The sequence below is a fragment of the Schistocerca nitens genome, chromosome 1, assembly GCF_023898315.1.
Source record: "Schistocerca nitens isolate TAMUIC-IGC-003100 chromosome 1, iqSchNite1.1, whole genome shotgun sequence".
In the NCBI taxonomy this organism is placed as follows: domain Eukaryota; kingdom Metazoa; phylum Arthropoda; class Insecta; order Orthoptera; family Acrididae; genus Schistocerca; species Schistocerca nitens.
This window is the reverse complement of record NC_064614.1, coordinates 93472559-93498731: the sequence shown is the minus strand read 5'-3', so window position 1 is coordinate 93498731 and position 26173 is coordinate 93472559. Positions and strand designations below refer to the sequence as shown.

At 41.4% G+C, this 26173-nt stretch overlaps 1 protein-coding gene across 2 annotated transcripts in view; it reads left to right on the top strand.

Moving 5' to 3' along the window:
- The window catches only part of LOC126241509 (rab GTPase-binding effector protein 1), a 204743-nt gene that overhangs the window by 38625 nt on the left and 139945 nt on the right, over positions 1 to 26173 (top strand). For both annotated transcript variants that reach the window (XM_049948012.1, XM_049948011.1), the window contains exon 3: positions 3553 to 3732. In XM_049948012.1, coding sequence (XP_049803969.1) covers positions 3553 to 3732 — 180 coding nt within the window. The remainder of the gene's footprint in view (positions 1 to 3552; positions 3733 to 26173) is intronic.

The following is a 26173-nucleotide window of genomic DNA, read 5'->3' as shown; positions in this document are numbered from 1 at the left end:
GATAATTGTTCACACATCTACATTAAGCTAATGTGATGCCACTGTCTCATTTACCACTATGTAATAATAAGTAAAATTGGCAGCTTCATGTTCTTAACTTTGCTGGTGGGAAAGACATTGTTAGTGGCTTCTAGTGAAGATTCACAAATTTTTCTTCGGTGAGGATAGTGGTGGATCTGTGTTGTTGCTATGAACATGGGACAGCTTAAACTCCTCATTACCTTGCTGCTTGTTCTCAGAAAAGTTGTGGCCACATACTGGCTGATTTCTGGTGTCCGCGAGGTTGCACCATCTTGGAAGATGGCAAAGCATCCACAGGTCCTCTATATATTTTTGGTGTGATGACTCTGCATTTCCTTTTGATGGTTGCAAATGTACGACACGAACCTTGTGCATTGATCAGTGCAGGAAAATTCTGGAATCTAACTATCCAGATGATCTCAGCAAATCAGAAGGGTCATCGACATTGGTGCTGTTGTGTAAATTTCTGAGCCACTGAGTGGTGACACAGCATATACTATATACTAAACTCTGGGCAGTTAATGGTCATACTGAAAGTGATAGTGGAGAAGTTTTGGCAGGTTTCTCGTGCATTTCAGCATTTTGAGAAAGGTCTTGCTCGTTACTGTGGCAAAAGTTGTATACCCTCTCCCCCAAGCTATAGTTTTCTGGGTTTCTGGGAGGGGAGAGGAAATTTAATCAGTTGCGAGGTTGGTGCGAGAAGTCACACTTAGAGAGGACCGCAGCCTGGCACAGTTTTTGCCAAATCAATCAAGTAAGTTTCAACTCTTTTAGTGCTGTATTGCTGCTTTTGCTCTGAGCAGCTCACAGTTTGTGTGGTAAATTGCGCAACTTGTGTTGTTGTTTCGGTGTCTTTACTTTTTTGGCTCTTGGATCCAACTTTAACTCGCATTTGAAAGTTGCACAGTCTTTGGAAAGCCAATTGCAGTTCCATAGAAATCTTATATTTAATTATAAGTATCCAACACTTGTTAACAGAACACTCTTCCCAAGTGAGCTTTGCTCAAATGATCATTTATAGTACTTTTGGGCATATCAACGTGCATTCGATTGTGGAATTCGATTTGCTAGATTTTTTGAAAGACAGTTTCTCTTATCTGGGCATTGAATAAGAAACTGTCCATAGGGAATTTAGAGAAAATAAGTCCAGAATTTAAAAGAATTTATTTGTTTTCATCCTTTCCTTTAGTCCCACAACAAATTAGATCAGGCAACCCACAATTAAGAAACATGACTGATTTATTGTGCATATCTGAATTGCGCTCTTATGGTGTTGGCTGCCTGTACATGGAAGAATATTACATAAAGCAGTCGATGAGAATTGCTCTCATTTATATTTAACAGATTTGGAACCACAGAGGATTTTCAATTACTGTGATTAAGACTGCTGGATTAAGCAATATAAGGCTTAGAATTGTTAGCACATCATTTGTGTGTTGAGTACATAAATGTGGTAGTGCCGAGCCTCAGCTTGTCATGCTCACAGAGAAACAATTCTACAAGCTTCTAATTTCACTACGAGACAAAATAACGAGCACTCTGTTACAGACTTTTGGAAGCAGTTCAATGTTGTGGATGCCCTGAGAGAGAGTTATTGGATGATCTTAGAATGAAATTTCATGAAAAACTTTAAATGGTGTCTGGAAAAAAACCTGTGTCCAACATCCCACCCCCTTCTCCATTGAAAACTAGGAGGAATCATCATCAGATCCTAATAATGTAATTGAACAGGTGGTCGATCGTATCAGACAAATTCAGACATGTATGGTGGTGGTGATCAAGAACTGCTGGATTCATACAGTCAGGAGCTGACAGTTGATGAGCTTATAGAAGCAAAACATTGAACAACCTCATTTCTTAAAATCAGTTCAATCATAAGATCAAATGACAGTTGCAAACTTGCCAGAAGAACTCAGTTCAGTTGAAAAGAGGTTGCTAATTTTAGAAAAAATATACTTCAATGGAATGTGCTTTTCTGCTATAAAATAGGTAACGAATAATTTGTTAGCTTATGTATGAGAAGAAGTATTGACTTGTCAGATGAGGCATTAGGTTCTGCATAACAATAAACATCCGCTTCAGTTTCCTTCTGCCTATACACCATGTACTATCACTAGTTTGTTGGATTGTAACTCAGATGGTGTACACTGGAATAGATAGCTGTTATTGGGTAACATGGTGTTTTGCATAATGTTCTATGTATAGTAAATTAATTCTGATTCTTGTGATTTTCTTGTATTTGAGCACTCAATATGGCTATTTATAGCTGAGATCTAGATATGCAAGAGTAATAAAAACTAATAAGATTGTGACCGATTGCTGTGTGCCTCCCCTTGCTTGAAGACGTGTACCCAGAATTATGTTTTTAAACACACGTGACTCGTGTTTAGATGAGCACCATGAATTTACTGCTGTTGACACTGATGAATCTGTAGTGAGGGAGCGTAGTGGATGTTCAGCAGTTCCTCCTATTGACAACGTAGGAAAAGCTAGATTGCTACTTACTGTAAAGAAGACATGTCAAGTTGCCGACAGGCACAATTAAGACACTCACATGCAGCTTTCAGCCAGAGCCTTTGTCAGAAAGACGCACTCACTCGCTCGCTCTTTCTTGCTTGCTTTCTTGCTTACTTATTTACTTTTGTTCTGTTTTTAAATACATTGGTGACCAACCTATATTTTGTTTGTTTTAAAATGCCTTATTTTCTTTGGTATTTAGTGATCCTTCACAATCAACAAAGTTGCTCTTCAAATATGGAATGAACACAAGAATCAGAAGTACATTTCTGTGATCAGATGTTGAATGCTAGTCAGTCATTTCCCGATTTTCCTAAGGGTGTGTGCCTTATAGTAAGAGTGCACAACCTCTGTAGATAGAGGCCTCAAATTAGGTTGTTGAAGCAAGTAGCTAGATGGATGGTGATATTCTAGTGAAAAAATGGACTTGGTGAGGTTTAATTGAAGCCAATAAATTCCATTTGTTGGAAATGTAAATGAGATGTTTTTGTGTGACTTTTTGCTATAGACTTTGAACTGCATTCGTGCACTGTTGTGGAGATCATCACTGAAGTTGCCAAAAGCCAGCTGGAGGCAGCGTAGGAAGTGTTAGCAGTGTACATATTCCAGTCCACTGGCCACATCTTGGAATCTTCCTGATTGTAGTTATATGATTACACACCTTAAATTACTTACTTTGGAATAAATCTGCAGAGCTGTACATTGCACAATTTGTCAAGCATGCTGCATACAGCAGAGAGTATGTGGATTGTGGCCGCAGTTGCAAGTTTGGCTTCGCATGATGTCACAAAAGCTCCGAAGACGTACAGAAAGAATGTTTCATTCCAACCCATCAAAATATATTGCTATCTTGTTTACCTTGGTTTTTGTGAATCCCACTGCGAATATTATTGATTATCATGTCTGCAGTACAGTGGCTGAACTTTTCTGGAGTTACTTTCTATGTGTATACTTCCAGTTTTAACTAATGCACAACATAATGTGGTGATTTGTGACCATCTTTAATTTTTACAGAAGAACTAAAGAGGAGTACAGCAGAACAAGAGAGACTGACAGAAGAAAATCAGAAACTCAGTGATGAGTTAGGAGAAGCAAAAAGCCAGCTCCTTGTGGCAGGGTTTCACGTGGAAAGTGGGCAGCAGGCCGAGCGGAAATGCCAGGAAGAAATTGCTACATTACAGCAGTTGGTACATGGTAATAATTGTCCTTATACAACATAGTTTGTTATTCATTTGTATTTGTTTTTGCTTATCCACCCTTATGCAACTAATCAGTACAAAAGTTGCATAACCATCAAATATATTGCATTTTCTTGATTTTTCTTTAACTTTGTAGATGCAACAAGCTACTCTATTGCAGATATGTTGTGTGTCAGAGAAAGATGCTTTTTCCTGGATTTCACACATTACCAGTCTATCACATTCCACCACTCTGATTTCATTGTCATCGTCTGGACATGTTTACTATCACTTCTGTGAGAAAGCTCCCTCTCATAATTTTTTCGCACCTGTATTTGTTATGTTGCACATTCCCTTTGCAAACATGCAGCAGACCTCACTGTAGTGTGAAATTATCATTACCCGATCTGTGTGGTTTACAAATTTCATTCATCATTTCTGTTTAGTCTAAAAAACAATCCAAAAAATGCCAGAGAATGGTTTCCTCTCATTTCATAACATTATTCTGCTCTGAAATGCCAGGTCTTCTATTTCCTTATCATGCAGTGAAATGAAGCCCATCCTACGCAGTTTACTTTCATTATTGGTGAGAGTACTTGTTACTGCATACTCAGCTTCTGCATCATCCTAGTGAGACGCTGTGGCCATTGTCAGTCAGTTTCTTTTCCATTGTATTTACAAAGTTGTAATAGTCCCATCTGCCAATATATTCATTTGTATCAACATACTGCTGCAGTTGCCTTATTGGTGAGACATACTATATCATCATGAGATGACCGAACTTGATATCACTTAAATACAACTTTATTCATTGTCTAAGACTATTAAAAAAAAAGGCACCTTTTTTTTTTTTAGGTATAACCTTGTAGGCCATTGAATTTGTCCATCATTTGTCCAGTATGTAGCTAGTGCGTGGCAGAATGGACAACAACTTATATGTGTAATAATAGTAAATTGTTTTAATTTCATTTAACAGATACGTGTATATAATTTCATAGGCTTCCGTGGTCAGTCACTTCACATAAAAGTTTTCTGAGTATTGTACTGTGTCATAATATTAAAAACTATGCTGGAGAAACCATTGTTCCAATCACAATTACAGTGGCCTTTTTCTGGGTGTACTGATAACCCAGAAGAGGACCACAGTAACCGTGGCCAAAACATCGGTTTCTCCAGCATAGCTTTTACATTATGACATGGTATGATACTCGGAAAACTTTTATATCAGTCGAATATGTATGCTTTTGTGAAGCCTGTACAAAATTGTTTTGTATGGTGGTTACTTTCTCAGCACAGTCACTCCTTTACTGTTGCATGAGAGTGACATCATAATAATTAATCATAGTGCTACAAAATTTGCAGGTGAGGAGACCAAGTAGGATCATCATTTGTGATTCAGGTGCCCACACCATTGTTGTTTTATGCAACCTGCAATGCTACAGCTGGCCTTCATAAAACAAGTGTGAGATTTTCATATTCTCTCACTCACTATGTGCAAAATATTACTCCTACAGAAAAAATGAACAGGATATTTTTGTAGGAAATTTAATGTAGTTAAATTTTGTACTAAGTTTTTGATAGTCATCTTGGGGTTGAAGCGCTTTTATTCCGTGTTTGCTTTAACAATACATATGGTTTTGGATAGAGTTCGCCTTTAGCAAAACACAATTTTGTTTTTTAACCCAAACATGTTTCACTGAACACTCTTTATCTTTAACAGATGGAAAAATAAAAGCCCACTGAAGATGATGCAACTGCAGTGAAACATGATTGGGTTAAAAAATAAAATTGTGTTTTGATAAAGGCAGACCCTATCCAAAAACATATGTATTTTTGATAGAGGCTGTAGTATTAGTCATTCAAGAAAAATGTACAAAAGTGACCTTCAAACACGCCCCCACTCCCACAATCAGCCCCCACTCATTCCCTCATACTACTGTGCAAAATATTTGACTACATAAATTATTTCCAACATTCGACTTTATTTGGCCTTCATTGACTGGCATTATTACGCCACCGGCTTACAAGGGAATGGTCCAATAAGACATGTTGAAACTTACCCTGAAATTTTTTACACAGGAAGAAGACAACGAAAGAAAGGCACTGTCAAAATTTTAGCTGCTAAGAGGCACTGCAAGTTTTTTGTAAAATATGTTGAAGTTGACACATTTTTTCCACGCGAGTAACAGCTTATAACAGCAGTTTGTACAGCCCTGCCCGCCTAGCCCACGACTTGGCGATTCACTTGTGCAGTGCCACATAGCAGAATTATCTGGAGTTCACAGACACTAATTTTAACCATGTAAAGCATTGTTTACAATGGAACAAATGGAAGTGAACATGTGTGAATGAGCATTTGTGGAAAATTCACTACAATTTGCTTGTGTATGGACAGAATCGTTAAACTAGAGGGAATGGAAGAAAACACGAGGTAGCAAACATTGCCTATGAATGCTGGGTAGCAAACATTGCCTATGAATGCTGTGTTATTGCTTTTAGTTTCTGAAGCTAATATTTGGCATACAGGATAGAACTGTATCTTTTTAGAGCTACAATGCGAAACTTTGCTATTATTTTGCATGGCGAGCACACTGTTGTTGATGGAGTATGCAGAATAGTGCAGGGAAGGAAGAATTAAAGTGTCTCAATTTCTGTGTAAGCATGACATGCATGGAGATCCTTAGCACTGGTCCAAAAATGTCCTTGTATATCAGCTTCCAGTTTTCCCTGACTTCTCATTACCATTGAGGGGAAATTTATAAAGATAACACTAACTACCGACGTTGAGTGTCATCTCAAGAAGTGACACAGCTAGCATTTCCACTATGTGTGTAAGTTCTAATAGTCATACTCTCTTGATTCTGAGAGTGTGGTATCCCATTTAGACCACAACTTTTTCACAATGATTTTTAACCAAGCATTCATTTCTCACAGATGTTGGACTGGCCACGAAAGATATGTGGTTCGGATTCCATGTTAAATGGCAGGTCTCCATTTTCCGATTAGGTAACTGGGAATGGTTAGGGACACATAAGTAGCTGCAGTGGTGTCCAGTTGACAGACTTGCAAGAGGCATACGGTGTACACCAGATAGAATTCTCTTTTGCTCATGCTTGTTTGCTCTGGTGAAAACCTGGCTTAAACTATACAAACATTTTTTTGAATAACTTCATATTGACAGTTCAATTCTTGCACATGTAATTCTGATAAAAGTGGCTAGCAGAGAAAATAAAATCATGGCAGTGTCTGATGTCACAGACGATGTCCATCAATGAGGACTTGTAATTTGTTGAAATGAAATGTGTCTTGCAGTACTACAATTCCTGTAGGCCATTCCTTGTAATAATGTTTGAATGTTGTACATTTGACTATCAGTGAAACAGTTCTTTGTTTATTCCCTGTAGTCATCACAAAAATGCAAAGGGTCTGTTGAATGACAAAAACAAACATTTGTCTTGTACCACGTTACTTCGCAGTAACCACCAGTTTTATTTAGACAGAACTGAGATGGAGTCAGAAATGGTCCCGGCCATTGTTCTGCATATTGCGCTGCGTACCAGGCATACTTGATCAAATTTGTAAAGTGTGGCGAAGAAAACTGGTAATGCACAAATGACTGGAGCTTAAGAATACTGTTCTGCTGATAAAACTGAAATAAGAGAGAGGTACTGGAAATCATGTTATCTGATAATTTCTTGAAAAATGTTTTCCACTGTTGAAAAACTTCTTTATCGAGAGGTTGAATTGCAGTAGTAGTTCCAGGCGGAATCCACATTACATCTACAGATTTTCATTGTCCTCCACAGAAATGGAGTCATCGTTATGTCCAGAGCATGAATCCAACAAAAGCAATGAATTACTTTCTGCAGCTGGTAGGAATATGTTTTGAATGGAATGTTGAAAATTATTCTTTCCCATCTTTCCAGATTTTGATAAATCAATTACAAGATTTTTGCAAATCATCATCATCATCATCATCATCATCATCAACAACAACAACAACAACAACAACAACAACAACAACAACATCAGCATCTTGGACAGTTTCCAGCCTCTGGCCAGGTTTGTTTGGAACATAAGCCTGTCCATTGTCTTCTGTCTTGCCACCACAAGATTTATGCAACTGTTGTTGTTGTTGTTGTTGTTGTGGTCTTCAGTCCTGAGACTGGTTTGATGCAGCTCTCCATGCTACTCTATCCTGTGCAAGCTTCATCATCTCCCAGTACCTACTGCAACCTACATCCTTCTGAATCTGCTTACTGTATTCATCTCTTGGTCTCCCTCTATGATTTTTACCCTCCACGCTGCCCTCTAATGCTAAATTTGTGATGCCATGATGCCTCAGGACATGTCCTACCAACCGGTCCCTTCTTCTAGTCAAGTTGTGCCACAAACTCCTCTTCTTCTCCCCAGTTATATTCAATACCTCCTCATTAATTATGTGATCTACCCATCTAATCTTCAGCATTCTTCTGTAGCACCACATTTCGAAAGCTTCTATTCTCTTCTTGTCCAAACGATTCATCATCCATGTTTCACTTCCATGCATGGCTACACTCCATACAAATACTTTCAAAAACGACTTCCTGATACTTAAATCTATACTTGATGTTAACAAATTTCTCTTCTTCAGAAACGCTTTCCTTGCCATTGCCATTCTAAATTTTATATCCTCTCTACTTCGAACATCATCAGTTATTTTGCTCCCCAAATAGCAAATCTCCTTTACTACTTTAAGTGTCTCATTTCCTGATCTAATTCCATTATCCTCATTTTGCTTTTGTTGATGTTCATCTTATATCGTCCTTTCAAGACACTGTCCATTCCGTTCAACTGATCTTCCAAGTCCTTTGCTGTCTCTGACAGAATTACAATGTCATCGGCGAACCTCAAAGTTTTTACTTCTTCTCCATGAATTTTAATACCTACTCCAAATTTTTCTTTTGTTTCCTTTACTGCTTGCTCAATATACAGATTGAATAACATCGGGGAGAGGCTACAACCCTGTCTCACTCCTTTCCCAACCACTGCTTCCCTTTCATGCCCCTCGACTCTTATAACTGCCATCTGGTTTCTGTACAAATTGTAAATAGCCTTACGTTCCCTGTATTTTACCCCTGCCACCTTCAGAATTTGAAAGAGAGTATTCCAGTCAACATTGTCAAAAGCTTTCTCTAAGTCTACAAATGCTAGAAACGTAGGTTTGCATTTCCTTAATCTTTCTTCTAAGATAAGTCATAACGTCAGTATTGCCTCACATGTTCAGACGTTTCTACAGAATACAAACTGATCTCCCCCCGAGGTCGGCTTCTACCAGTTTTTCCATTCGTCTGTAAAGAATTCGCGTTAGTATTTTGCAGTTGTGACTTATTAAACTGATAGTACGGTAATTTTCACATCTGTCAACACCTGCTTTCTTTGGGATTGGAATTATTATATTCTTCTTGAAGTCTGAGGGTATTTTGCCTGTCTCGTACATCTTGCTCACCAGATGGTAGAGTTTTGTCAGGACTGGCTCTCCCAAGGCCGTCAGTAGTTCTAATGGAATGTTGTCTACTTCCGGGACCTTGTTTCGACTCAGGTCTTTCAGTGCTCTGTCAAACTCTTCATGCAGTATCGTATCTCCCATTTCATCTTCATCTACATCCTCTTCCATTTCTATAATATTGTCCTCAAGTACATCGCCCTTGTATAGACCCTCTGCCCATTTCTGCTTTCCCTTCTTTGGTTGGAACTGGGTTTCCATCTGAGGTCTTGATATTCATGCAAGTGGCTCTCTTTTCTCCAAAGGTCTCTTTAATTTTCCTGTGGGCAGTATCTATCTTGCCCCTAGTGAGATAAGCCTCTACATCCTTACATTTGTCCTCTAGGCATCCCTGCTTAGCCATTTTGCACTTCCTGTCGATCTCATTTTTGAGACGTTTGTATTCCTTTTTGCCTGCTTCATTTACTGCATTTTTATATTTTCTCCTTTCATCAATTAAATTCAATATTTCTTCTGTTACCCAAGGATTTCTACTAGCCCTCGTCTTTTTACCTACTTGATCCTCTGCTGCCTTCACTGCTTCATCCCTCAGAGCTACACATTCTTCTTCTACTGTATTTCTTTCCTCCATTCCTGTCAATTGTTCTCTTATGCTGTCCCTGAAACTCTGTACAACCTCTGGTTCAGCCAGTTTATCCAGGTCCCATCTCCTTAAATTCCCACCTTTTTGCAATTTCTTCAGTTTTAATCTACAGTTCATAACCAGTAGATTGTGGTCAGAGTCCACATCTGTCCCTGGAAATGTCTTGCAATTTATAACCTGGTTCCTAAATCTCTGTCTTACCATTATGTAATCTATCTGATACCTTCTAGTATCTCCAGGATACTTCCATGTATACATCCTTCTTTTATGATTCTTGAACCAAGTGTTAACTATGATTAAGTTATGCTCTGTGCAAAATTCTACCAGGTGGCTTCCTCTTTAATTTCTTACCTCCAATCCATATTCACCTACTATGTTTCCTTCTCTCCCTTTTCGTACTCTCGAATTCCAGTCACCCATGACTATTAAATTTTCGTCTCCCTTATGCAACTAGATAGCCCATTTTCTATTTTTGGTCCTAATTTGTCATGCAGTTCTTGAATATAGATATACAGCTGCGGTAACAGTAAACCACTCATACTTATCACTGGCATTATCGTATATGAATGTGTCATTGCATTCATTGATTGGGCAACTGATTCCGTCTTTTTTTTTCACCCCTAAATTATAAAGTGCAGTTTGCACGCAGTTCTTTCATGAAACCTGACTGATCAGTGTTATAAACAGCAGTTGCAGGGATAACAGCAAGTTTCGTCTTTGTCAGATATTTATTTCTCTATAGCATTGTCTTTCACTGGCAGCTGCTCTACACGTTTACATGACATAAACTTGATAATTTTGCGACTTCCGATTCTGTATAATTTCTTGAACCTCTGTAGCTAGGTCGATGAAGCCTGGAAATTAACAATGTTAATCTCAGATACAATTCGGAGGGCCCAGTGTCATAGATCTCCATCAGTAATGGTGCACAACCTCTCACAAGCAGTTCATATGGTTTTGTGTTTCTGTTTGGCACATATTTCTTACGTCACATAATTCGTTCTTCCATTTGTACAGTTCAGGCTCCGATTTTACAGGTTTTCCCCCTCCTTTGTTTAACCAATATTTCGCTGCCTTTTCTTTGCCGCTGAAAACTGTTGCAGTACGAGTTTTTTTTTAGACGTGGAACATATTTTTGTTCGGAACTGTTACTGCCACAGACATCGACCGAACCATGATTCATGGAATTGTCACAATTATTTCCTATTTCGTCTAATGTATCCACAATTTCAAACAAAATGTCTATATCATTCGATTGAATGTGAAGGAAATCAACTAACAAATGACTCATACATACGTCCTCGGGAGAAGTAGGTGATTTCAGCTGGAAACTACTTTCTTCTTATTTCATTATTGCTAAATTGAGAACGTTAATTGGATTCCACATTACCATGAAACTGGGAGGAAAAAAAAGTACTGTTAGCAGGCATGCCTCATGAAAGCACAATAAATATTAATTCATCTTTATTTGTATTGTCAATACTTACCAATACTGCAAAAAGCAACTGGTAACTTGTAATAGATGTTACTTGAGTGACTAATTCAAGAGAATAACAAATGTGCACTGAAGTGTCGAGAACCTATCAGCGAACAGTAACGTGAAACGTTTTTTACAAGCTATGATCGGGTTGTCATGTTTCATTCCTACCGTCGCCTGGTGTGCTAAGAAATTGGCAATTTTCAGTTACTTTTTGTAATACTTGCTGGGCCTCTCAGCAGTTAAAATCTTGACAGTAGATTTCTTTCATTGTCTTCTTCCCTTGTTAGTCGATTGCTTACAAATTGTAAAATTAACGTTTGTGTAAATTTTACTTAATAGCTTTGTGAATTTTAACAACATAAAAGAAACAATTGTATTGTTATTCATCAGGCCTTCTGGCTACAAAATTCCTATGCTTGTCAGTGTTAACTTTGGATCAGATTGTCAGCGTAAATAGTTTTAGTGCAATATTTACAAAAGCTGTTTTTCTTTCATTACCCTCATGGACACATTGAAATTAATAACATTAACGAAGTAGCTGACTGTGCTGGTGGTGAAATAGCCCAGTCAGTAGAGACCAAAAAAAGGTCGAATATCAGAACCAGTTTGTGTACTTGGAAATTTTTGTACAGTGGTTGGAGGGAGTGTCACCGACAACATACTAGAAATCCTGATGGGTGAGGGGTGAATGTGGGGTGGAGGTGCGTTTGAAGGTCACTTTTGTATGTTTTTCTCAAATAACTCGAAAGCTGTGGCCTCTAGTGAAAATGTATCACACCATAAAATTTAACTACGTTAAATTGCCCACAAAAAAGGTCCTGCTCATTATTTCTGTGGGAATAATAGTTTGCATATAGCAAGTGAGAGACTATGAAAATCTCACATGCAGTGTATGAAGGCCAGCTCTAAAATTGCGGGTTGTATAAAATGACAATGGTTGGAGCAGCTGAGTCACTTTGTATAACATACCTTGTCATTGATATTTGCGTTGTATGGAGTGTTACACTGTCAGTGTGGTGTTGATGCTTTTGAGAAGAAGATATTAATTGATGATTTTCATTTAATATTGGAATGTAGTGTAAGAGCATGCCTGTTGGCATCTTAAGAAGCTAGTCCTGAAATGCCAAATGAATGAAGTCCACCCCGTACTGTGAACTTCCTGGTTTAGTAAGAGTGGCTTTTCTTCAGTCCAGTTTCTAACATTTTTGTTATCCTAATTGCACCAGTGAACATTGCCATCATCTGCTGTTATCAAGTTTGGAAAAATTATGGTTATTACTGTTCATTACCAATAAAATGGTGCTGAATTACATCTTTATTTAAATCACTTGACAGTAATGTTTAGTAATTTGAATGGATGAACCAGTCATTTCATATGTAACTCTCTAATGTTAATTCATAATGCTACAGATTGTCATCCACGAGGTGGTTGGGGACTGCTATATTCTGACTACTGTGCTTTGGTCTGTATTGATCAAAATCATGTCTGCATACTACTTGCATTTGGTGGCAATATCAATCTTGTAGTCAATTTTGTCATGCCATGTACTATTCTTGAAGTACACATTTGTAAAAGGCATGCAAAATAGGCATCTATGGTTCCCATGACATCTTCACATTCTTGTGCAAATGTATATGTGGAAACTAGAAAATATAAAATCTGGTGAATAGGGTGGATATTTAATGCTCTTTAGTGTCTCTATTGCCTACATGTATTTTTGGGCAGATGCTTTGTCCTGAAGAAAGATGCCACTCTTTATGTTGCAAACTCTGGCCATAGTCTCTACAGTAGCTGAAATAGACTTAACACTTTTTAGTGTATCACCCTGCTGCTACTTTGATGCCATTTGATTTCTGTTCTAAAATTATGGACCACAAATTAATAGTCACAATCAATTAGCCTTTTTTAGATAAAACAGTGTAAACATAGCTGAGAAATTTGCTTTTGCTCGTGGTCAGAATTCAACAAGTATGGCACTCATTTTGCACAAGGCTTTACTGTAGTTAGTTTGTTATCAAAAAAGGTACACGCCGACCGAAGTGGCCGTGCGGTTAAAGGCGCTGCAGTCTGGAACCGCAGGACCGCTACGGTCACAGGTTCGAATCCTGCCTCGGGCATGGATGTTTGTGATGTCCTTAGGTTAGTTAGGTTTAACTAGTTCTAAGTTCTAGGGGACTAATGACCTCAGCTTGATTTTTGTGTGTGTGTGTGTGTGTGTGTGTGTGTGTGTGTGTGTGTGTGCGTGCGTGCGCACATCACTGACGATTCCATTGTTTGATTAAGGGAAGTATTTCATATTTGAAAATATACAACGTGTCCCAAGAGGAATGGTCAACATTCAGGAACAACCATTCGAAGGAAAAGTTTAGTAAAAATGGGTTCTAGAGCTATGAGCACTCGTTCATCTTCGCTACTGTGAAACAAATCTTTTCTACTGAACAGATGCTCATAACTTGTAAGGCATACATTTTGAGCCCAAGTTTAATAGACAAGGTTTTTATTGGGCTAGTCCATAATACCTCCTGCAGTGGAAGATATTTTTGCTTCACAGTATTGAAGACGAAGTAGTCTTCATAGCTCTTAAGGTATGCATTTTAGAGCCCATGTTTACTAGACTTTTTTGCTTTGAATGATCATTCCTGTCGTATCCCTGAATATTGACTGATCCTCCTTGGACACCATGTATACACATTCCTGAAGGGTAAAAATTCAACTGCAGATTCCTTCTAACATTCCCTTGGCTATAGACAGCCCAAGAATTTTATAACAGTACAATGTTCAGGTTTATCCATTTGAGGAAGAGACACACAGTACCACTACACATAAATTCTGCAAGGAAAATGATTCCATAGATCAAGTTGTTATACATAACTTTTGTTATTGTGCAGTGTAGAGCAACATAACAAAAATAAAATTCCATTGATACCAATGCCATCCTCAAACAAAACTGTAATATTTTCATCAACTCTTGTAAACTGCCACACAGCTGGAGTGTTACATTATTTGCTGCATGTAACCCACTACAGTTACAGGGATATTATTACTTCATTCACTGTGGCAAATATATTGTCTTCCTTTTTTCGTTTTTAAAATTTTGGTGTTGATATAAGTTAGTCAGGTAGAACTTCAACACATCATTTGTTCAGCTAACAGTCCAAGATTAACATTGTGGGCCTAATTGGAATTCAGACTGAATTTTCATCTTTCACAGAAACATTACTAACAAACCGCTACACCTGTGCTGATGCACATTACTATGCTGTGATGGATCATCATGTTGCCAACAATAGTCTCGCCCCCTGCGGGTTCGGGGGTAAGAATAGGCCCACGGTATCCCTGCCTGTCGTAAGAGGCGACTAAAAGGAGTCTCAAATGTTTCGGCCTTGTGTGTTGGTCCCCTCTCGGTTTTGACCTCCATCTTTCTAAATTATTCCGAAGAGCGAGCCAATTGGGGAAGGGCGCCTTACATGGTGCACTGTATCCGTCGTGCAATTAGACCTTTAGCCGTCTTTCTCGTCGTTGCAATGGTGTCCCGCTCGTTTTCGATCTCTTGGGCGATTACCACGCTGCACTCTGCAGTGTTTCTCTTAACTGCGACGACGACCTTGGCCTTTTTTGCACCTAAGATCCAGCACGGTAGCCAGTCCGTTGTGGTGGGGCCGCCATGTACCCTGTTGGTTGTAGCCCCCTGACAACACAGGGATCGCTCTACTGATGCCTGCGCCGTTACCTCCCCACGTATGCCAAGGAGTAGATGCCCATCTCCCTGGGGCATCGGGACTCCCGGCAATGGCCATCCTGCCAGGTGGCTATTGCTGCGGCTGGGTGGCGCCCGTGGGGAGGGCCCTTGGTCGGAGTAGGTGGCATCAGGGCGGATGACCCGCAATGAAGCGTGGTACATAATCTATCGCTGGTGGGCCTCCACCAGCAGTCTCTAAACGATCGAAGTCTAACCTCAACGGGAAGAAATTTGATCAGAGATCGTTTCCCTCCCTCGCTACTCCATAGGAGGAACGTCTTACTAAAGAAGGCAGTGGAGAATATTCACCCCGGTACCTCGTGTGTACGCGGGTTGATGGAGAATCGTTCATGTCGACCAAGCCCCAGTTTTTTGTGGAGCATTTAGAGGATAAGTTCGGGGAGGTGGAGGGCTTGTCCAAGATGCGCTCTGGTTCTGTGCTCATCAAAACGGCATCCTCTGCCCAGTCACGGAGGTTGCTCAGTTGTGACAAGTTGGGGGATGTTTCCGTTAGCATCACGCCTCATAAGAGTCTCAACATGGTCCAGGGTATTATATTCCACAGGGATCTTCTTCTGCAGTCCGACGATGAATTACGCGCCAACCTCGAACGACGGGGTGTTCACTTCGTCCGGCGCGTCCATCGGGGTCCGAGGGATAATCAGGTAGCCACCGGTGCCTTCATCTTGGCCTTCGAAGGTGATGTATTACCCGAAAAGGTCAAGGTGATGGTTTACCGTTGTGATGTGAAGCCATATATCCCTCCTCCGATGCGGTGTTTTAAATGCTGGAAGTTCGGGCACATGTCATCTCGCTGTACTTCCAGCATCATGTGTCGGGATTGTGGACGTCCTTCGCATCCCGATACTCCATGTGCCCCACCTCCTATCTGTGTTAACTGCGGAGAACACCATTCCCCCTGCTCGCCGGACTGTAGGATCTTTCAGAAAGAAAGGAAGATAATGGAATATAAGACTCTGGACCGCCTGACCTACACGGAGGCAAGGCGGAAATATGAGCGGCTACATCCCGTGCCCATGACATCCACCTATGCCGCTGCTGCAACAGCGGTCCGATCCTCTCCCGTGTCGTCACGTACTGTTGCCTCTCAGCTATGTCACAATGAACCGGCCCCCTTGGTTGTGGGGGGCACTTCCCCCTCTGTTGCTCCATCTACTCCAGGAGCAACACCACCCCAACCATCGGGGACATTCGTCCCCCCTTCCCAGCCGGAGAAGCGTGGGGCTTCTTCAGCTACTCTAGCCAGGAAGGGGTCCCTTGGGGCCCTCCCTTCCCACACTTTGCCCAGTGTCAATGCGGACACCCGCAAAGTTTTCAAACAACAACCGGTCGCTGGTCATAGGGCTTCACGGTCGTCGTCCGTCCCTGAGACTGCCCCAGTGGGGCCCTCCCAGCCAGACCCTCCAAAGGCACAGCGTGCGAAGCAGTTGAAGAAAAAGGCTCCCAAGCATCCTGACATTGCGGTGGCACCTGTCCCACCGCAACCTTCAAACTCTGCATCTGAGGACGAGGTGGAGATCCTGGCGTCCGCTGAGGACCTCGATCTCGCCAGTCCCTCCGACGCCATGGAAAGCACTGGCACAGGTGCTCACTTGGAGGCAGCAGGTGACCCAGCGGCGTAATCTGCCTTCCCAGTCCCGTCACGCCTTTCCCAGCCATGGCCAATACCATCCTCCAGTGGAACTGCAGCGGTTTCTTCCACCATCTAGATGAGCTCCGCCAACTTATCAGCCTTCACCCTTTCTTCTGCATTGCTCTCCAGGAAACTTGGTTTCCAGCAATGCGAACCCCCGCCCTCAGTGGCTATCGGAGTTATTATAAGAACCGAGCAGCTTATGAAAGGGTGTCTGGTGGCGTCTGCATATATGTCCTTCACACTCTGCACAGCGAGTCTGTCCCTCTCCAGACGCCTTTAGAGGCTGTCGCTGTACGCTTGTGGACGCCACAGGCTGTTACCGTCTGCAGTCTTTACATTCCACCGGATGGTGCTGTCTCGCAGCATGTCCTGGCTGCACCGGTCGCCCAATTGCCGCCACCTTTCTTGCTATTGGGCGACTTCAACGCCCATAACCCTCTGTGGGGTGGGTCAGTGGCAACAGGTCGAGGCGCCATCGTTGAGCATCTATTGTCGCAGCTCGATCTCTCGCTGTTAAATGATGGTTCCTTCACACACTTCAGTGTGGCGCATGGCACCTACTCCGCCATGGACCTTTCAATCTGTAGCCCTCGCCTCTTACCGTCTGTTGACTGGAGTGTGCATGACGACCTGTGTGGTAGTGACCACTTTCCGCTTTTTTTGTCACTACCACAGCGTCACTCTTCTGGGCGCCCTAGCAGATGGGCTATGAATAAGGCTGACTGGGACTTGTTCTCCTCCACTGCCGCTTTTGAGCCTCTCTCTACTGATGACATTGATGCGGTGGTTCAATCGGTCACCACCGGCATCGTTACTGCCGCCGAATCTGCCATTCCCCATTCCTCTGGGTCCCCTCGGCGGAAGGCTGTGCGTTGGTGGTCGCCTGAGATCGCTGAAGTGATTAGAGATTGCCGGCGGGCGCTCCAGCGTCACAAGCGACATCCCTCCATAGACCACCTTATCGCCTTCAAACGGCTGCGTGTGCGCGCCCACCTCCTTATCCGCCAAGGCAAAAAGGAGTGCTGGGAGCGGTATGTGTCCACCATTGGCCTCCATGTCACTCCATCGCAGGTCTGGGCCAAGATTCGACGCGTCTACGGCTATCGGCCACCTGTCAGCGTCCCTGCGCTCTCACTGAATGGAGCAGTTTGTACTGACTCCGACGTCATTGCAAATCGCTTAGCAGAGCATTTTGCTATGAGTTCCGCTTCTGCGAATTACCCCCAGGCCTTCCGCTCCATTAAAGAGCGGATGGAACGTCGGAGCCTTTCGTTTCGCACCAACCACCCAGAATCTTACAATGCTCCATTTAGTGAGTGGGAATTTCGCAGTGCCCTCGCTGCTTGCCCTGATACCGCTCCTGGGCCAGATGGCATCCACTGTCAGATGCTGAAACACCTTTCTGTGGACTGCCAGCGGCGCCTTCTCGATCTTTACAACCGTCTTTGGGTCGAGGGGGAGTTTCCGTCGCAATGGCGGGAAGGCATTGTCATCCCCATTTTGAAACCTGGAAAGAACCCTCTGGAGGTGGACAGCTACTGTCCCATTAGCCTCACCAACGTTCTTTGCAAGTTGCTTGAACGGATGGTGAGCCGGCGCTTGAATTGGGTACTGGAGTCTCGGGGCCTTCTGGCTCCGTCTCAGGGTGGGTTCCGTAAAGGCCGCACCGCCACCGACAATCTGGTGAGCCTGGAGTCGGCCATCCGTACTGCCTTTGCCCGCCGTCAGCACCTGGTCGCTGTCTTTTTCGACATGCGGAAGGCGTACGATACGACATGGCGTCATCACATCCTTTCTACGCTTCATGGATGGGGTCTTCGGGGTCCTCTGCCGATTTTTATCCGCAATTTTCTGTCGTGTCGTACCTTCCGTGTGCAAGTCGCGGCCTCGTATAGTTCCTCCCACGTCCAGGAGAATGGTGTGCCACAGGGTTCTGTTGTAAGTGTCTGTCTGTTTTTAATAGCCATTAACGGGCTTGCTGCGGCCGTGGGAAATTCTGTCTCCGCTTCCCTGTATGCTGACGACTTCTGCCTTTACTACAGCTCTACTGGCATTGCCGCTGTTGAACGTCAGCTACAGGGCGCTATCCGTAAGGCGCAGTCTTGGGCTGTAGTGCATGGGTTTCAGTTTTCGGCAGCCAAGACCCGCGTTATGCATTTCTGCCGGCGCCGAACAGGCCATCCTGAGCCGCGGCTTTATCTTGCCGACGAACTCCTTGCTGTGGTGGAGACCCACAGGTTTTTGGGGGTGGTTTTTGATGCCCGGTTGACTTGGCTGCCTCATATCCGGCAGCTTAAACAGACGTGTTGGCAGCATCTAAATGCTCTGAGATGCTTGAGCCACACCCACTGGGGCGCCGACCGCTCTACCCTGTTACGGCTCTACCCGGCGTTAATCCAGTCCCGTCTTGATTATGGGTGCCTGGCTTATGGCTCAGCATCCCCGTCTGCGTTGCGGGTGCTGGACCCCATTCTCCACAGCGGGATACGCCTTGCCACTGGTGCTTTCTGCACCAGCCCTGTGGACAGCATACTAGTGGAGGCAGGTGTCCTCCACTGCGGTTACGACGCCAACAATTACTGGCTGCTTATGCCGCCCATGTTTTTAGCTCGCCCGGGCATCCAAATTACCGTGTGCTGTTCCCGCAGTCAGTCGTCCATCTGCCAGAACGTCGGCCCCGGTCGGGATGTCCGATCGCCGTGCGCGCCAAGGAGCTTCTCTCCGGGCTTGGATTTTTCCCTGTTCCACCTCCTTTCCGGGCCACTTTGCGTACACCCCCATGGTGTGTTCCTCGCCCTAACCTTCGGCTCGACTTGGCACAGGGCCCGAAGGACTCAGTCCCTCCAGAGGCCTTCCGCCGCCGCTTTTATTCCATCCTGGCCACGTATCAGGGCTCTGGGATTGTTTACACTGACGGTTCGATGGTTGCTGGTCGTGTCGGTTATGCGCTCACTCTAGGGGACCATTCCGAACAACGTTCCTTGGCAGCTGGCTGTAGCGTTTACACTGCTGAGCTGGTTGCCATCTTTCATGCCCTAGAGTATATCTGCTCCTGCTCAGGTGAGTCCTTCGTTATATGTAGCGACTCCCTGAGCAGTTTACGGGCTCTCGACCAGTGTTTCCCTCGTTCCCGTCTGGTGATGGCTATCCAGGAGTCCCTGTCTATTCTTGACCGTTGCGGCCGCTCTGTGGTCTTTGTTTGGACCCCAGGCCATGTTGGGATCCCCGGGAATGAGCATGTTGACCGCCTGGCGAAAGAGGCCACCGGTCAACCACCTCTGGAGATTGGCCTCCCGGCGACTGATTTGCGGGCACTATTACGCCGCAAAATTTCCGATTTATGGGACGCTGAATGGCGCAACCTGCCCGTACCGAACAAACTCCGTCGTATCAAGGCGTCGACGACTGTATGGCGGTCATCCATTCGGGTCGCCCGCCAGGAGTCTGTTGTCCTCTGCCGGCTGCGCATTGGGCACACTCGGCTGACGCACGGCTACTTATTGCGCCGTGAGGACCCACCTCTGTGTCGCTGCGGCTCCGTTTTCTCTGTGGTGCACATTTTATTGGAGTGTCCGCTTTTAGCTGTGCTCAGGCAGACGTTCGCACTGCCTGATTCGCTCCCTGCCCTTTTACTAGATGACTCTGCCATGGTGGACTTAGTTTTGCGTTTTATTCGTTCAGGGGGTTTTTATAGTTTAATCTGAGTGTTTATGTTTTTTAGCGTTGATTCTGGCTTTTAGCCTCTGATTTTAAACTGAGTTTTTAATGTGTTCTTGGTGGTTGGCTTTTCCTCTTTTTTTTCTCTATGGTCGGCCAACCACCGTCACACTCTGTGTGTTTTACTTTGTTTTGTCTGATCTCTGTCGGAGTCTTTCTCGTCCTGTGTCGTCTGACGTCTTTCCTGCTGTTTGTTTTTTATTCTCTTTGGGCGGTTTTAATTTTTTTTGGAAAAAGGGACCGATGACCATCGCAGTCTGGTCCCTTTAATCCCACAAACCAACCAACCAACCAACAATAGTCTCATCTGTTGACATAATAAATATGTATTAGAACAGCTGTGGTGGTTTTGTATTAATGTTATCAAGAAGAGTTGTGGAGCTCAAGATTATTTCACAAGAATGTTACAAGTACTAGCTCAACTGCAAAAATGTGCTCCGAAACCAGATTTACAGCTTGTCTACCACTAGACATCTCTGCTCATTCGTCTAAACCTTTCTGTTGTAATTTTTTGTTCACACCTTTTTGTTTTACATGGTTGTTTCTCTTCTTCTTTTCATCTTGTCCTATCTGACAAGGGTCTTTTAAGACTTTTCTTACTAACTATTTGAGAGCAATTGTCTGCATATCATTCTCTCTTTTTCCTGCGTGATGACTTTTAGTGTCTATGTACAGGGTACTTCACAATACTCCTAACAGGTTTTTAGGGGTTCTAGGGGGTGGGGGCTTAATAGATAAAGTTTTTATGAGGAACCGATGTCTGGAAATGTCATTTGCATGTAAAAATTTGAAGATAGGATTACTTTCAACTCTCCCACTGTGCATACCATATGCACACAGTGGAGACATTTACTCTGACCTGTGTGCTCCACAGGAACCCATGGCATGGGCAGTGTTTTGAGTATTCATCATTAGGTCCTCTTCTATGTGACAGAGGACACCCTCTTCAAAGTGGCATGTCCGTAAAGCTCCACAGTCAGCCCTCCTAGTTGTGGATACCAGTTTCTCACAATGGATTTTTAGTCAGTTGAAAATGGTATATGATGGCATAACTGCCACAGGGACTGACGATGCCCTCTTATCAATTTGTTTGTGTACTGTGAAGTGAGAGATTGCTTCTGAAGCAATCCTATCCTCAAACTTATTTCTCATCCAAATGGTAAGTTTGTGGGCATGGGTTCCTTGACAAAACTTAATATGCTACACTGTCGGAAAAGAAAATTTAGTACACGTGGATAGACGACGTTGGTTTTGATCCGATGATAGCATATACCACCTGAAGGGATAGTAGGTGTACTGATAATGATATCAAACAATGGAAAATCCAGAATGGAATGTAACAATATTATGAGAAGGAAAGTGCCACTCATCAAATAGCAGAGATACTGAGTCGCAGATGGGCACAACAAAAAGATTTTTGCACTTAAAGCTTTTGGCCAATGGCCTTTGTCAACAATACACACACACATGCACACACACACTCACGCAAACACAACTCACACACACGACTGCAGTCTCTGGCAACTGAAACCATACTGCGAGCAGCAGCACCAGTGCATGATGGGAGTGGCGACTAGGTGGGTGAAAGGAGGAGGCTGGGGCGGGCAGGGGGAGGGATAGTATGGTGGGGATGGTGGCCAGTGAAGTTGCTTCAGGCTGGGCAGTGGGCAGGGGAGAGGTGGGGAGGGGGGTGAGTAGCAGAAATGAGAGAAATGGAGAGAAATAAATAATAAAATAAAAAAAGACTGGGTGTTGAAATATGCTCACTATTTTTATTTGCTTAAATTTGGCATATTTCGTGACAGTACCTTTTCTGTGAAATGGTTACAAGATGATATTTGTCTTGGCTTCAGTTGTCTAGTGGAAGTATGATTCCACAATGCAGTTTTGTCGGCTGCAGAAACGACCTGGTTCAATGCGTTTGCCTCATTTTTTGGTGCTTCAAATACCATTTCTTCGAATGTGGTTTGTTCTTAAAGTTTATATAAAAAAAATTGTAACATAATTCATTTTTTCCTGTTCACTAGCAAATTATGTATGACGGCGACCTGCACATTGTTCTACCGTTAACACACACCAAGAGTTCACTGCCAACTGATTACAGTGAAAGACGACTCCAGCGTCAAAGACATTTTACACAACACACAAGCTTCCACTTGTAATCAGTCTCTTTGATATTCTTCGTCACATTTACTAATAGTAATCAATATGCTTTCACTCTCAAAAATATAAGTAAATTAGCATATAATAAGGCAAATTACAATAAAAAAATTCTGACAAAAATATAAGAAAACATTTACAATTTGGTATCGACAAATCCGGTAGAAAATAACACATCTCCCAGATCCATTACAACTGCTCCCCAGGGCTTTTGTTGTTATGAACATATATAACAAAATCCCGACCACACTCAGTAATGGATCTGTATTACACAACTAGTACATTAATGATGCAGTCTGATAACCTTTTCCAAATTTGGACTCTTTGAATCTGTGGACTTGTTACTGGCTGTTGTTGCAATGATCCTTCCCCATCAATCTCATACACAAAAAATTCAAGTAAAGAAATTATTTAACGTGACAAATATACATGGTATAAAACATACATGAGAAATATTCTAACATACAGAATACAGATTGAAAGTAATAGTAAGATAAAACTCCTTTGCTAGAATAAGATATCTACAACCACTTCTTTGGTCACACTGTGCCAACTGGTTCTCATAATTAAATTTTTTTCCATATTAATGTTAATTTCATTTTGCTTACATATTGTACAATAAAAAATGATACTGGACATATATAGAGTAGTGTTTTTTTATATATTTGCCTTATATATATATTTTTTACCTCTGAATTGTTTTAAATTTTATATATATATATATATTTAATTTTTTCTTTTCTTTCTTTTAGTACAGCTAAAGATACATCAGTATTATCTAATTTTTTTTTCTTTACAATTATTTATGTACACTTGCCTCTCTACTTCAATGTTACTATAAGTCACATTCTTGTGAAGAGTACTTTCGCTCCCCACAACGTCAGTATAAAGAATAATAAATTGCTAATATATCATGAGGCTTTATCTAAAATTGGTTTTGAAACTTATACCTTTGCATGCATGTCCTCACATGCATGCCTTCACCCACAGGGAAGACTTAGCTTCCAAAAATTGGAAAAAATTCAGAAATGCTCACTATGGAGACTTTTTTTTTGTAAAAAAGTAAAAATAAATCTTTCTCTCATTTTTTGTTACAACAGTGTTTTTTCATCAGTTTCAATTAACATGTGACTTCAAATTATTAATTTATACATGCAAATATACATACTTGGTTGTACAGGTAGTTTTTGTTCCGGCAAGCATATTCCAGTGGAGGACTTTTGTTTGAGATGATAATAGGTTATTTACATTTTGAAATTATGATTTCTGTTTATATAGTTTCAAAGAGACAACATTCCTGAGACCAAATAATTTCTTTGACTTAGGGTACACCAAACAATAAGCATTAGGGTGTGGATTTTCTATGACTTCAAAAGGCCCAATATAGATATCAAAGAATTTTTTAATTTCTGAAGTTAACATTTTTGATTTTTCATGAGATTTGACCAGAACAAGATCCCCAATTTTGAAAGTGGTTAATTTTACCCTATTGTTATGTCTTTTATTCCTCTTTTCCCCTTGTTTCCTCATAGTTTCCCTGACAATATCTTCTCTCTCTTGCATGGTTAAAGGTGTACATTTAGGAAATTCAATAAGTTCTGATATAAGATTTGGAGGTCTAATATTAAACATAATCTCATACGTTGAAAATCCTGTGGAACTATGTTGTAGGCTATTCATAATATCTTCAAGATTTTGAATGTGCTCAAACCAGGTTGGATGTTTATGGCTACAATAGGTTCTGCAAAGTCTCCCAATTTCCCTCATATATCTTTCTGCAGGATTGGTGGATGGAGAATAAACAGATATAAGTATATGCTTCAATTTTGATCTTTCAATAAACTTTTTACAAATTTTAGAGGTGAACTGTGAACCGTTATCTGATAATATAGCTTTTGGTGTGCGAAATAATCTCTTTCAATTTTTATTATAATTTCATGGCTAGTAGCTTTCTTCACTGGATATAGTTTAATTAATTTTGAAAATACATCTACCATAACAAATACGTAACAGTGACCACCTTTATTCTTTGGTAACATTCCATAGAAGTCCACAGCGATAAGATCTAAAGGTTTTTCTGGAGTAATGTTTTGCATCTCTCCACCACGTCTTTGATTGCTCACTTTAACTCTCTGACATTTGTCACTGGTTGTCAATTCTTTTCTTACCTTCTTTCCAATATTGTAAAAATAAACGTTTTCTTGTATCTTTTGAATGCACTTCTGTATCCCACAATGACCAAAACTTTCATGTATGTAAATGATCAGCTTTTCAGCATCTGCCTCTGGCCAACACAGTTTCCAATTATCAGAATCTACATCTGTTCTCCGAAATAAAATCCCCTTATGTAATTTGTAAAATTTGTCAAGTTTCTCATATCCCTTCTTGCCTAAACATTCTTTGATTAATTTCCAACTTTGATCTAAATTTTGATTTTTCCTAATTTTGTTACACATAGCTCTAACTGTTTTCTCATTTTCCACCCCTTTCAGGTATCTATTTTTAAATTGCTTTTCCTCCTCTTTTTCAAAAATCTCCTTTTCTCCCCCAATTGGTAACCTTGAAAGTGAATCAGCTACTACATTCTCAGAACCTTTTATGTGCTTGATTTCAAATTCAAACTGTTGCAGAAATATTGCCCATCTGGTCAAACTACTGTGGTATAATTTGCACTCTTGTAAGTAACTCAAAGCTTTGTGATCCGAAAATACTATGGTTTTATGCCCAATAAGGTAAATTCTAAATTTTGTAAAAGCCCAGTGAATTGCCAAAAGTTCCTTCTCTGTGACTGTATAATTTTTCTCATGCTTGAGCAACATTCTGCTTGCAAATGCTATGGTACAATGTATCTTAACTCCATTCTCTACTCTTTCTTGAAATAACTCTGCTCCAAGCCCATAATTACTGCTATCAGTGTTCAAACAAAATGGTAAATTAAAATCAGGTCTGTGTAATAAGTGTTGCTTCCTCAACTCTTGCTTAATTTTATCAAACTCTTCCTGACAACTTTTATCCCAAACCCAAACAGTGTTTTTCTTAAGTAACTGACTTAAACATGGTGCATTCAGACTCTGATCACTTACATGTTTTCGGTAATAACCGCATAACCCAAAGAACGACTTTAATTGTTTTTTAGTCTTAGGAATAGGAATTTCTGAAATTACTTTAATTTTTTCTGGATCTGCCAAAATTCCCTTGTCTGTGACAACATGACCCAAACATTTTAATTCAGAAACTGCAAATTTACATTTCTCTAACTTCAATGTCATTCCCCCTTTTCTAAGTTTTTCACAAACTGACTTCAAAATCGAAAAATGTTCCTCCCAATTTTGCCCTGTAACCAAAATGTCATCTACATAAATTATCAGTTTAGATGCAAGTTCTTGCCCCTGTACATGATCCAAAGCTCTTATAAATTCAGAAACAGAATAATTTAACCCAAATGGCACAACACAATATTGGTAACTCTTGCCATTGTACAAGAAAGCAGTATATTTTCTAGAATTAACCGAAAGTGGTACCTGATGAAAAGCCGAGGTTAGATCCAAACTTGACATATATTTTATATCTGTAAA